The sequence below is a fragment of the Gallinula chloropus genome (assembly GCF_964237585.1).
Source record: "Gallinula chloropus genome assembly, chromosome: 19".
Classification (NCBI taxonomy): Eukaryota; Metazoa; Chordata; class Aves; order Gruiformes; family Rallidae; genus Gallinula; species Gallinula chloropus.
In genome coordinates, this window is record NC_140104.1 from 4,702,639 (window position 1) to 4,716,976 (window position 14,338).

Sequence of the window (14,338 nt, forward strand, 5' to 3'; positions counted from 1 at the left end):
TAACCAGCAGTTTCCATCTGAGACCCTCCCTGCTTTCTGGGCCAAAGACAGAGGAGCCTGTGATTCAAAACTTGGACTTGGCAAATAAAATCATTTTGGTCTTTAACTGTGAGGGCGGGAGTTACACCAAGGAGTAACACCAGCTGTTACAAACAGCAACAGCCAGAGAATCATCACAGATGGGGAATGGTACTTAGATGATGTATTTCCCCAAATAATCTTTTTCTTGGTTTGAGACCTCTAGAGTCCAACTACAGCTCTGCAAGCCATGGCCTGTCCTTCCAAGGGGTAAGCTCACACTGCCGGCATCCTAGAAAGTTATGGGGCAGAAGTGGGGGGACAGAAGAGGGGGCTGTCGCTCCTGCCTGCACCCCAAAACAGACCTGGTGGGGGAAGGAGTTTGCAGAGATCCCACTCGCACTATGGCTGACAGTGAAGCAAACAGGCTCCACATTTCTGAGCAGGAAAAGAACCACAAAAACATTCTGCCTTCCAGGAGGTGTTTGCTCAAGCTGCAGGATGTACTGTGTGTGTGGGGGGAGCGGAACAGGCTACAGGTCTGTCGGTCTCACTCCTTGAGAACAGAGAGGGGGCAAGCATCCTATCAGGAGGAAAATTCAGCTGAGAAGGGCAAGGAAAGGGGCAGCTGGGCTGAGCATCTTCTCAGCTCCTCCCTATGTAGGGTTTTCCCCCTCCCCTTGGAGCAGCTGCCAAGGAATTCTACCTTGCCAAGACGGCAGGAGTTGAGAGGGTGCCCTGACACCACAAGGCTCTCACGGCCCTTCTATCTGCCATGGGGAACCCAGGGAGTGCTGGCTTTTCCCTCTGAATGAATCAGTGTCTCTGCATTTCAGAGACTCTTTAAAAAGATTTTACAAAACCTGCTTCCAAGTGCCTGCCTGCAGTGTTATACCCCAAGCCACCAGTGTCTAGAACTTCAAGCATACACATTGTGCTTCATCAGAAAACTGGGACCACCCAGGTGCCCATACACTCGACAGCACGCACTGGGGGACTTCACAGAATCACAGGTTGGAAAAGACCTTTAAGATCATCGAGTCCAACCGTTCCTGTCCTGTGCTAAACTGCACATACTTACACAGGCTTACTTGCAAGGATGTGCACGCAGGCACTTGTTCTGAAGCACAAAGCAGCGTGTGGAAAGAGCAGAATGCTAAAACTAATCCTGGGCACTAATATGTCCCTGTGCTTTGAGAACATCAACAAACAACCCTCCCCAGGGCCTGGCCAGGAGCACCACCAGAATTTACCCTGTCTCCTAGCTGCAACCACTCTGCAGCAAACTCCTCTGAGATGCAGGTTCCAGCCAGGAAGCGGTCAGCCCCTCGCAGTGACGAACCGCTGTGCTTGTGACCCTGAGCTTTACCCTCAGCCAGGCACCCGAGCCTGAAGGCAGGAGGTGACGGAGCAAGGCGGGAGCTGCCATACCTGCTCTCTCGGTCTGCGTACATCTCCATGTGACGAGGATTGATGGTGGGGTCGATGACAGCCCAGGACCCTCCTCTCAGCTCTGCCTGTGGAGGGATGTATATCAGCACGGGTTGCCGATACTCTCTCAGGCCATCCACGATGTAGGCACCGAACTTGAGCACTTGGTCGTACATGTCTGCAGATAAAAAGGACATGGCACATCAAGTCCCAGCACGCCAATGCCTGGCCAAACCGTGTCAAGGTGTGTGATTATTCCAGCTCTCCTCCCCACCTTCTGCTAGCACGCTGCGTGGTGCTGGCGTTGCCTGGGCAAGGCACACCGAGACAGGAGACAGTCAAGCATCAGATATCTGGCCTGGTTACTGCCAGCGTGGCCACATCAGCTCATGAAACAGGAACTGCAGCATCCCTGCTTCGCACCGTGTGCCCTGGAGATGATCCACTCCATACTTCCCAGCCAAGCCAAGGGAAATCACAGCAGTTGGGGAAATCAGGCCAAGTCTTCCCATACTTAATACACCTAATTTCAACCTTAGTACCACAGACCTGTACAGAGTCTGGCTCACAACGCACATGGCACAGCTAATGGCAGCAGGGGTTTAACAGACCTTTGTAAGAATTCCTGTGCAAGGAGGGATGTGAACAGGCTTCCTGCCCTTGCCTTCAAATTTGTTCAAGGCATTTTGCTCAAAATTAATAAGAACAATTCCTCTGTGTAACGCCAGTATGTTGAAAGCATCAGCCCCAAAGGTGATTTAAATAAAAAAGGAAAAAAAGGAAAGCAGAAGAATTTATATGAGATGATATAGTTTATAATGGATATAGTTTGTAATGGAAACAGGCAGCCCCGAATATGTGTATGTAGTTACCTATAATTATATATAGAAGTACCAAATCAAATATACAAGAAATGAAAACTACTTATTAGGACCATCTAGCCCACCTCTTTGTCCACACAGGACTGCATCCCACCTTGCTTTCCCAGTGCTTTTTAAAGCTCTCATTTAGAAATCCCAAACAATGAATCTTCTGCTTCTTTGGGGGTGTTTCCATAGCCAAAAAGATGTCATTCCCTCAGTATCCACCCGGATTTCCCCTCCTTTTCCCCATTACTTTCACGTTACTACTCCTTGCATCACCCCACGCAATCTCTCCGCTCTTTTGGGCTTGTTCTAAACAATATATACACATACAGATATATATAAAGAGAGATGCTCTCTATATATTACTGTGTGTATAAGCGAGAAAGGTGCTTATAAAGTGTGTGGACATATCCATATATATGTATATTTAATTTTACAGATGTATATAGCCCCCTACACATGTGTATATCTATATTTCTACACATATATAAAAGCACCCCAGGCACTGCTGTGATGTCTCCAGTTCATTCGCAAGGTCGTTGTCCAAGCGCCCAAGAAAAGGGATTCTCACATTATTTAAGAACCATCAAATGCTGATGAAGGGAAGAACAATTCATTTCCTCTAATTGGGAAGAAATATAAATTCTGGCAGAGGCAGCGGGAACCGAGGACCAAACAAAACTCCAACCTTCCCCTTTGTCCTGAGCGGAGGAAAAAGACCTCAAAAGGGGTGACAAATTTATTACTAATTATACAATTATTTTATTATGTAGCGCTGGTAATAAACCACTTGAAGCACTTTCAGCTAATTCTAGTGTTAAGAAAATAATTGCTTGATTCAAATTATTTTAAGTGAATTAATTCTTTACTAGACATTTTTTACTAGTGCTACATAATAAAATAATTGCATAATTAGCAAGGCATTTTTCACTCTTGCCACGGGTATATATTTTACTCAGGTTAAGTGTAGGAAATAGAAGTGCTGCTTGGTTTGAAGGAGGCAGGGAGAGGAGGAGCAGGGAAATGGGGAGCAGCTCGATGCTCTGTGTGGAGCTCCCCATCTCTTCTTGGTCTCAATACAAGAAAGATATAGGACTGTTGGAGAGGGTTCAGAGGAGCCACAAAGATGATTAGAGGGCTGGAGCAGCTCCCCTACGAAGAGAGGCTGAGGGAGTTGGGCTTGTTCAGCCTGGAGAAGAGAAGGCTGCGGGGGGACCTCATTGCAGCCTTCCAGTCCCTGAAGGGAGCAGAGAAACAGGAGGGGAATCAGCTTTTTTTAAAGGTTCTACCCCTCTGTTTTGCTCTGGGGAGACCTCATCTGGAATCCTGCATCCAGCCCTGGAGCCCTCAGCACAAGAAGGACACGGACCTGTTGGAATGGGTCCAGAGGAGACCACAAAAGTGATCCAAGGGCTGGAGCACCTCTCATGTGAAGACAGGATGAGAGAGTTGGGGTGGTTCAGCCTGGAGAAGAGAAGGCTCCAGGGGACCTTAGAGTGGCCTTCCAGTCCCTGAAAGGTGTCTATAGGAAAGCTGTGAAGAACTGTTCCTGAGGGAATGGAGCAATAGTACGAGGGGTGATGGGTTTAAAATGGAAAAGGGGAGATTTAGGTGGAACTTCAGGAAAAAGTTCTTCAATGTGAGGGTGGTAGACCACTGGCCCAGGTTGCCCAGAGAGGTGGTGGAGGCCCCATCCCTGGAGACATTCAAGGTCAGGCTTGATGGGGCTCTGAGTGACCTGCTCTAGTGAAGATGTCCCTGCTCACTGCAGGGGTGGGACTAGATGGGCTCCCTTCCAACCCAACACACTCTCTGATTCTATGATGAAGATGATAAAAGTGCTACAAAGACATCCCATGACCCCAGCCTGGAGCCATGCTATGCCATGCCGTGCTGTGCCAGCGGTGCCCCCGGCTCTGCGCTTGGGCTGCCTGTGCAGCCCCAGGGCCTCATCTGGGCTCCGAATTTATAAACCTTACTACTGGAACTAACACACCAACTACTGTAAAACAAACCCCCATCGCTTCCACCATCACCTGTGCAGCAAAGGACACCGAGGCGCATCCCACGTGCGGGCTGGTGCCCAACTGAGATGCTCACACTGAGCAGAAAGATTTTACATTAACTATTACATATTCCCAGGCCAAATTTAATTCCTGTATTTAATGTAAACCTCAGCCTCATAAGTCACTCACAAGAGTGTCTTATCACAAGAAATGCTGCCCAAGCGCTCTGGGAAGGGCAGCACTGTTCGGTACTGCGTCGGGCAGGCAGCGTTCGCGGCACGCTTCCCCTTCCCCTTCCCCTGCCTGCCTGGCTGCGGCGTGCATCAGCGTCTACTACAGAGGCATGAAACCCGCTGGAAGCTGTTCTCATTACACTGTGTGTGTAAATATTGGCAGTCAGATGCATCGAGCACTCTAGAAAGGCTGCAGACAGCCTTTCACATTTCCATAGCGGCGGGCAACGTGTCCTGAACCCCCAAAGCTGGAACGGATCTCATCAGCTTGGCCGGATTATCAGATAGGACCTGAAGGTAAACACCAGGCAGATATTGGCCACAGACACATAACGTCCCCCTCATAAACCCATTACATACGAGCGATACCGTCATTCAGCAGGCAGGTAATCAGAGATTTAAAACAGCCTTTTCATCCTGCTGAACACATTAGACTTTTTTTTTTTTCTTTATGTTATTATTATTTTTATTATTTTTATTATTTTTATTGTTATTTATAACCTGTCCCAGGGAAAAAAAAAAAAAATAATAAGCAAAACATGAAAAACCAACGGCGAGTGACCCTGTAGCACAAGCGGCGCGGCGGTTTAATGTCGCGGGGATTTGCATGCTATCAAACTATTCATGCCGAGTCCAAGACCCCGGTGCTAATTTCCAGTGAATTTCACGCTTGATGTCTCCCCGTCGTGGGTCACTGCCGGTTCGCCTAAATAAACCACTTCCAAATGGCTCCTCCATCTAAATATTCAAGCCAGTTTTTATAATTTAATTTTGCATTATGCTGAATAGCCTTCCGGCCAGACCGAGCTCATTGGGGGAACCACCAAGACCCGCCGGGAGCCGCCTTTATTTATGTTATTTATGTTCTTTGGGGCATTTATTTATTTATTTACAGCCTGGCTTGTGGCAGCCCTCTTAGGCTGGCTAGTAAAGAGGGCTCTTTTTTCCCCCCCTCCCCTCTTTTTTTTTTTTCTTCTTCCCCTCCACTAATGTCAATTTTCAGCGTAGCAAGAGCTGTCTCTAATCTTTTCCTACTCATTACACACAATTTTGGAGTCATTTTACCCACAGTGCAGTCGGCTCCTGGCAGCGTGTTTGTGTGCACTGAGGGGTGGCATAATTGTTTATTTTCCCTCCCTGCATAATCCCCAGCCAGCACTGAAACCCAAACTGCAAACAAGTCCCTGAGGAAGGTAGACAGCAGCCGGACAGACAGACGCTTGCTATGCAGACCCCCAGCAGCGAACAAGATGCAGGCCCGAGGTGCAAACCGCAATGGCTCTGCTCTTCCCTCCTCCTCCTGCTACTGCCTGGGGATAGGCAATATAAATACCAGCATCCTCATACTGCTGGCTCCTCCTTGGGCTTCTCTCCCAACTCCAAAGCTAAGCTCAGCTTCTGAGGAGCCCGGCAAAGGGCACTGGCAAAGTGGCCAGGTCTCACAACGTGCTGAGGTGAAGCAGTTAATTAATGAATGGCTGGTAAATTTACATCAGTGACTTCCCCAGAAGTGGGGAAAGCGAGTCATGAAGGGGGTGAGGTAGCAGCACACTGAGCAGAAAGCATCCCAAGAGGTAACAGAGATCTTCCAGAGGAAAGAATTCTGCCATCTTTTGCCAGTTTTCATCTCTGCACCTGCAAACTTGACAGCACTGCCTTCTGCCCCACTAAGGAGACGGCAGAGCAGGACACCCTGTATCACCCTGCCAGGCCTCCCAGAGCCGTAACACACCTATAACCTTTCTTCTGTGCTTGCCAAGTGCCACGTGCAATAAGAGGCCACAGCCTTTTATTCATTTCACTTTCATAGCACCCATCTCACACTCCTGGCACCTGGCAACATTTAAAGTAACACTACGTGGTGCAAAAATCCCGCTGCAGGCATATTAACTGAGCTGCTTTGTAACTGTTCACGTGTGTGTCACTACCACCAAGGGAGTCAACTGGGACACAGCCCTTGAGAGGACAACAGGACAGTGGGGAACACCAGCAGTGAGACAGTGTTCCCACCTGACCCAACACGCCTATGCGTTTCTGATGGGTGAGAATGTTGGCTTGCCCAGCCCTGGTTTCAAGGGCAGAACGACAGAAAGCTTTCCAAGCAGAAGGGGATCCCTGAGTCAAGTGTTTAATTAGCCCAGGTTGGCAGTGGTTAATTTTTGTTAGCAACCAGACTGCTGTCAGCACCCAACTGCCTCTTTCCCTGCAGATTATCTGTCTGGTCCCTGAAAGCACCTATCAGGGCACACATACAACTCATAGAATCACAGACTGGTCTGGGTTGGAAGGGATCCCAGGGATCACAGAGCTCCAACCCCCTGCCACAGGAAGGGCCACCAACCTCCAGGCCTGGATCTACACAAGGTTGCCCAGGGCACCCTCCAACCTGGCCTTGAACACCCCCAGGGATGGGGCACTCAAAACCCTCTCTGGGCAGCCCATTCCAGCCCCTCACCACTCTCTCTGTAAAACACTTTCCCCTAATACAACTGTGCTGCTTGCTTTGAAAGGAACTCACTACCAAACGTGCTCCTGGCACGTTTGATGTCATTCCTCTACATGCCTATAGAAGACAAGGTGGGTAAGGGGAGGAGAGAGATCAAACCCTGCACCGGCGCAGCTGCACAGAGCATCCCTTTCCTCTAGCCAGTGGTGCAGCAGCCACAGCAGACTTTGTGTCACCAGGCAGAGCATCACCATGATCTCAGACACATCCATACACTCAGCAGGCCTAGAAAAGCATCCCCATCCCAGCATCACACTGCTGCAGGGCTGGATGCATGGTTATGGGTTAAGTCACATCATGTAAGACATGCATAAGACACGACCTGTTTCTGTCCCTTGCCAGAGACCCCTCTGGGATGCCCCACCAATGAACTGGTGCTGCTGGGGATGGCACAGTGGGATCAGTGGTGGTGCCCTGCTCAGCTAGAGACAAGCCCGGCGACAAGGCGACACTGAAATGGAATCCGAGCTGATGGTTACCTTTCATGCCACCAGAGAAGCCTCTCCAGTTGGCAAAGACCATGAGAGGCAGCCCTTCTCTGTTGAAGTCATTGATTGCCTGTGCAGTCTTGAAGGCAGAGTCGGGGAACCACACCTGGCCAGCCTGTTGGATTATCTGCAGGGGTGGAAACAGCCTGTTACACCCTGGAACCCGTTAACATAAGAGTTAGATAGATGGGGAATTAAAGAGGACACAGCACATTGTCTCGCCCACAGAAACATCAGGACAAGCCTTTTGTCACCAGAGCAGGAGGGCTCCCACTGATTTAGTTAAGAAGAACAGAGGTGGCATGGAAAGCTCAATACTAGGACTTGTTGTGAGAAGGTCAAGGAGAAGGGATAGGAGAGGATACACAGAGGAGAAGCCTCCAGAGAGATGATATGGGACTGGAGCTGTGAAATCAGGCAGGGGAAAGCCAATATGTCAGAGCAGAAAGACCACAAAACACTGCAGGCACAGCTCACCACATCTCCCTGCACCTCACTAAGTCCCAAGAGAAGCAGGACTGCCAGGGAACGTGTGTCTGCAGGAACGGCCAACCCAAGTGCCATGCATCAGCTCCCCACCAAGGAACAGCTGCACTTTTTGTCTCACATTTTGGGGGGGAAAACCCCAAGGAAACAAGTGCTCTTTCCACAAAGACATATGCAGAGGACAAACAGACAACCGAGCACACGTTCAACCCACCTTGGCCTCCGAGTCCAGGTTTGCAGGATCAGCGGGGATGCTCAGCTCCACCGTTCTTGTTTCTACGGCAACGACTCCTACAGGTATTCCTCCCAGCCTGGAAACATGGGAGAGGAATCAAAGTCCGTATCTCTACTGTTACACAGTGAGACAGTTACTCCAATTTGCATCAAAATACTCAAGAGAGACAAGGAACCCAAGCAAGGGGCAGGAGAAGCATTCTGGAGTTCTGGAAGAGTTTAGGCACAAAGACTTTACAGTTCTCAGAGCAAAATCTGGTTCTAAAAACTAGCACATACCTCACTCAAAACTGAGCAGAATAAACCAAAACCCAAATTTTGAACAATATAGCTACACCTCCATCAGCCTTCACCTGATATCACACCAACTTTGGTCGTGATGGTCCTGACCACAAAAAACAAACACCCAGTGCTCTTCCTGAGCCCTGTGTTCACAGGGATGATCAGCTGCAGAAACCCACCCACTGGCTGCATGTCTAGACGATGCTGATGTCTCAGCCAGCCCCAATCTCCATCACTTAACAAAGCCTCCCTCTACCAAGAGGTTAGTGTGAAGGATGGGTGGAAGATTTGGGTTTGCCCGTCCACCTCCTCCCAGACGCTGCTGCAGGGATGGATGGATGGGCAGGGAGACAGGCACTGGGGAGAAGGATGCTCAGCTCCGCTTCCCACAGCATCTAACCGCTCTGTTACACAAAAGGCCTCTTGCTTGCGATGACAATGGGTTACTCCCAGGCTGGGAGTCCCAGCAGAGCCTACGCTTCCTCCTCAACCATCTCAAGTGGGATGACACACGTTGCCAGAGGAAAAAGCGACCAGGCCCATGTGCACCAGGGGGTTGGAAATATCCCCATTCCCTATGATTAAGGGTCTGCCTAGAAACCCGTAATTGCAGAAGCCGTCTTAAATCGGTAACTTATAACTTCTATATTAGGGCCCATGTGACCTAATAAAGAACATCTTTATCCAAGTATTACAGTTATTTATTGAACTTGAAAAGAGCTCAAAACAACTTCTGTTTTCCATTATACTTCATATAAATTTTATCAGGCTAGCACATGAAGATGCTACATCTTGTTTTATAGTGTGTCCCTGGACAAGTTGCCATAGAATAATAAAAGACAATTTACAGCCAACAGCACACGTATTCCAAACATACATACAAAAGATGAGTTTTGGCAGCACTTACAGTAACAATCCCAGAAGAATACATTCATATTTGGGCTTTTTTTCAAAATGCCACTGCTTTTGAAAGAAGTGAGCTTCATTTGTATTATATATATACCTGTGTGTTAGAGTCCAGAGCAACCTGGAACGTGGCAGGAGAAAGGAACTGCAAGTGAAGCCGAGCATGGGCCTGGATAGAGACCTTCCAGCTTTGCCAAATCATTGATTTCCACCCCCTTTACCCCTCCACTACACTGTCTAACCTAAATGCCTTTAAATAATTAGAGGATGTTGTCATCCTACAACTTTAGAGTGTCACTGATGCTGGATAAACACACCCAAGCGTATCAAAAGGTCACTGGACATCCCAAAGGTTACATGCTGTGATGAGGAGTGGAGTCAGCAGGTATTTTTGGCTCCTCTCAATAACGTATAAAGATCAGAGAATATTCTGCGTGGAAGGGATGGATCTCCAAGGGACTGGGACCCCTGGGACCAGCAGCGGTCAGAGACATGAAGCCCAAGAAGGCAGAGCTGAGCTGCATGCACACATGAATGGTGCAGCAGCTCCTCTCACGCTGGGCTTCTGCCTGCCCCTACGTTGGATGCACAACATCCCACCTTGCCCTGGCACAGAGTCCTCCTCCTGTCCAAATGCCATCTGAGGACACGGGTACATTTCCCTGTACCACATTCAGCACTAGGAGAGTCCACAGGCAGGTTCAAACCCCTTGGAAGGTCTCAAGAGCACCAGGGGGACATTGTACTGAGCACACCCTCGGGTCTGGAAGCCTCCTGCTGTTATTACACAGCATTTTCTTAACATATTACCAGAGCTCCTGGTGCCTGTTTTACAACACAATCCTCTGAGATGTTGCAGTGGAGCTCCAGGGAATGTCAGCAGCTCTGCGACCTCGCAGGGTGCCCAGGTAAGGTGACATGCCTCTCACCCCAGGAGGAGGTGAGGACCACGGGACTCTGGACCTGCACATCTCCCCATCACAAAACGTGACCGTGTGGCAGCTGCTCACTTGGAAAATCCCACAAGTTATTCCAGGTGATCCTCCCCGCTGAGCTCTCTGTGCAGAGGCTCCTGCAGTTTGCTCTAGTTTCAGCTGAACTTTGCTTGCAAGTCAAACGAGATGGCACAACAATAAACCATGGAATGTCCCTTCAGCTCTGTGGGAGCTGCAGGAGGCCTCACTACACAACCTCATGCCCTGGGGGAGCATACATCAGCTGCCATTATTTTTAACAACCTCTCCCTTTTTGGCTTTCGTGCCATGTTAAAGCTGTCACCTCCAAGCCAAACAGGAGAAACGATCAGGCCCTGCTTCATTCGCGTGGTAAAGCATCATCTCATTCAAGTAACGACTTGGTTTTACTTAGAGACATCCACTTTCAAGGGAGGTTCCAGAAAAAGGCAAAGCATAACAAAAACTTGATTTCTACCGATGTCTAAAGTGCCTCTTAAAATTTACCTTGCTCTCCCAACCACAACCGTCTGTGCCCAGGGCTGCATGATCTCCAGGAACGAGCCATTGTCAAAGAAACCACTTAGCCAGTGTCCTTTCTGACCTAAAGGGAAGGGAGACAGAAAAATCAGAGGGATAAAAGAAGAGAGAATAGAAAAGAAGCAACTGAAATTTGCTTAAAAATGCCAACTGGGGAAGTTGGCACTGCCTTTATTTATTTATTTATTTTAAAACAGATTATAATAGAAGGGAACATTAGACAGCCGAGCATTTGTCTGCCTTCAGCCATCATGTTTTATTTCATTTGCTAGTCTGCAAAAAAGACAGTCATTTATCAGCAAAAGCATCATTTATTGTTAAACGATGGGGTTCGGATAGCAGAGGGACTTCGCATGCTTTTAAATAAATAACTCTGGGTTTTTTTGAGACACTACAAACATTTGTCAAAAGGCAGTAAAGTCATTAAAGATGTTTTTCAAAAGGCCTGTTTCTATTTTCAAACTTATCTCACACGTTTCTCTTGATCCTGCCTAATCTCTCCTCTAAAGAAAGCATGCTGAAAAAAATTCCAGGAACTAAATATAAAAGCCCTCAGTGGTGTTTTCATCCCAGACCACACCTCTGAGCACGTTTCACATGTTCCTGATACCACATGCCCACTGGCTCCACAGCGGGGACCAGATGATGCATCTCCCCCCAAACTAAAGCCCACTTCAAGTGTCACGTCCCTGATCAGACCACACGCTCTCAGAGCTCCTCTCCTGCCCCAAGGCAGCAGGTTTTTAACGCCTGAGAGAAACCTGAGTGTCCCTGAAGACCACATCTCCAATTTTCAAGAGAAACAAACTCTTCCTGCCCCTTGCAGACATCCAGATTCTACCTGAAGTGTGAGGGCTTGACTTCTCTGTCCATGCTGACCACTGCCCTTCATAAAGCCACCGCAGCATCAGGCTTGGCATCGTCCCGCAGCAGAGATGCTGACAGACTGACACTTCCCCATGTTCAACAACAGAACTACAAGCTACCAGCCTGCTTGGCTCCCTTTAAATAACATTCTCAGGGTACCTGTGACCCCTGAGAAATGGGGTGGCAGTTCACAGTAAATTTTTCTGTGTTTCTTGAGCGGGCACAGAAAGATGATGGGGAAAGAAAGCCCCACGATGCTGACCTGTGCAGCAGCACGGCATGTTTCCACTCTCCAGGCAGGAAGGTTTTCCAATGTTTCAGCTTGGAGCCTACTCCAGTGAATGGGTAAGGACATGACTAAGAGCTTCCATTTGGGCTGATGCTGGACTAGGGAGTGACAAGGGATGCAGCCAGCTCACTCTCTGCATCCCTCCAGCCTGTGTAAGCTGTCCATTGCATGACCAAGGCACTGAGATCTCTACCCACCCAGACACAACACAACCACAACTCTACTGGGGCCAAAAATAACCCAAAAACCCAAACCAAAAGTCCCTCCCAGCTCTACCCCTGGGCACACAGCTTCTGAGGAATGCTTTAATCTGAACAAGCACCTCTGCTTCTGCAAACCCCAGTCCAAAACCAATTAAAAGTGGAGATCCAAGCAAGCTAACCTCTGCTGACTTAAACAGGATGGAGAGTGTTTTATCAAGACCAAACTTGTAATTACTGTGTTCTACATTCCTTGCCTCTGTGGCCCCACTGTAAAATGTGACCATCCATTTCAAAATTATCTCTTTATCGTGAGCCCAAAGCCGATCGTTTAGATTCTGGCCTCATGTCGGGCGTCAGTTTGAAGAATATCACGGCAATATCTCCTCTAATAAATGGCTTTAACTTTTCACCTAGGAGATATCTGCTTTAACTTATCACAGGGAATCATCTGCTTTCCTTAACGCTTCCACTAAATTAAAATCTGAAGTCACTCGATTTGGAAGCCAGCGTTAGCTGCACTCAGACAGCTGGATGAATTACTTGAGAGATGATGAAAAAATATTATCCAAAACCAGAAAACTTAGTTTATCACAAATCTCATTTTAGCCCCCCAAACTCATTAATAACAGCAGGCGTAATGGTCACCCAGTTTCCAGCTGGTATGTACACAGGCTGCACAACCCCGAAAGCATGCATGGAGGGTCAGTGGTGTGCAGCCTTTCCAATATAATTATCCTCCAAGATCTGTGGGAATACCGTGATTCCCTTGGTGTACAGACCCTTTGTACATGGACATTCCTCTGAGCCATAGGGGAAAAAAAGGAAATAGAAAATGGAGAAAAGTAACTAATGACTTCAAGTGTCCTCAAGCACTCAGAATTCACATGCTATTTGCATAAATTATAGTCAAATTGTTTAGAATTAACTCCTTTATAGGCTCTAAAATCTATTTGGAGGGCAGATATAATGCCTAAACAAAGAGTTTGAAATAAGATGCGTTGTTGCGTATCCTGGCCACCAAAGCTCTACGTACTTGGGTTTGGGCGTCCAGCCAGCATCCAGCGAGGATCATAGGGAGTCTTGGTAGGAGCAAACTCTATGGTTCTGTCTATAGGATCCTTGACTTTGAGGATAGGAACCGGGCTGTACACGCTCTAAGGGAAGAAGAAAAATATGGAGGGATGTCATTCTCCTGCATGGCTTCGCATCAAACTGCAGCACTAAAGGACCTGCTCTGAGTCCCCTGCCCCATCCCACTGCCCAATCCTTCACCTGATGGGTTCCCTGGGGCTGGGCAGGGGTCTGAAGAACCTTCCAAGGTGCTCCACACGCTCTCACACCCTCCTTTGGCAGCGCTCTTTGTTTGCTCTTGACCTTCAGGCACAGCCAGCATTAGCAAGGGGTTGCAATTTAATTTTTGAGAGGTGACCAGGGCACCTGACTCGCTGTATGAACTCTTTCCTGAAGGAAGGTGACCCGTGAGTTCTTGTTGCTGCCTTCCTGGCTGCAGAGCAGCTTACACACACACACAGCAACTCCTACAAATGACTGCCTCGGAGGGGAACTCAGAGAGGCTCTTCTGTAAGAGACAACTCACCACTTACATAAAACCTGCTGCCCAGATTGCTGAGGGCAGCATGCCCAGGGAGGATTGCAGAAGCACCCCAGGCACTGCCCGGCTGCCTGGGGACAAGAAATACTCTGTGTGCTCCAATACTACACTGCTCACAGCCTGGGTCATGAACCTAACTGTTCTGCTACAATCACAGGGAGCGCCCCAGTCCCCAAAACCCTGAGAAGGAAGCAAAGGGGGCATGGCCCCTGGCACTGCTGAGGGCCAGGAATTACCTTTGGCATGTAGGAAAGCCACTGCAGAATGGTGTAGACCCCTTCGAAATCATCACACACGGTGGCGTGTGTGACACCGTTGTTGTGCATGATCTGGATCCCGCCCAGCTGATTGTTGGAGGTGTAAACTTCCCGTCCCAGCACCTTTTGAGAGGAAAAACAGGAAAACCATCAGAGCATGG

The 14,338-nt window shown here is 48.5% G+C and overlaps 1 protein-coding gene across 3 annotated transcripts in view; it reads right to left on the minus strand.

Annotated features, from left to right (window-relative positions):
• ACACA (acetyl-CoA carboxylase alpha) overlaps window positions 1-14,338 on the minus strand; it is a 110,588-nt gene that overhangs the window by 15,090 nt on the left and 81,160 nt on the right. For all 3 annotated transcript variants that reach the window (XM_084273205.1, XM_084273204.1, XM_084273206.1), the window contains 6 exons: window positions 14,157-14,300; window positions 13,342-13,462; window positions 10,917-11,013; window positions 8,249-8,345; window positions 7,540-7,675; window positions 1,450-1,627 (listed from right to left, as the gene is read on the minus strand). In XM_084273205.1, the coding sequence (XP_084129331.1) occupies window positions 1,450-1,627; window positions 7,540-7,675; window positions 8,249-8,345; window positions 10,917-11,013; window positions 13,342-13,462; window positions 14,157-14,300 (773 nt within the window). The remainder of the gene's footprint in view (window positions 1-1,449; window positions 1,628-7,539; window positions 7,676-8,248; window positions 8,346-10,916; window positions 11,014-13,341; window positions 13,463-14,156; window positions 14,301-14,338) is intronic.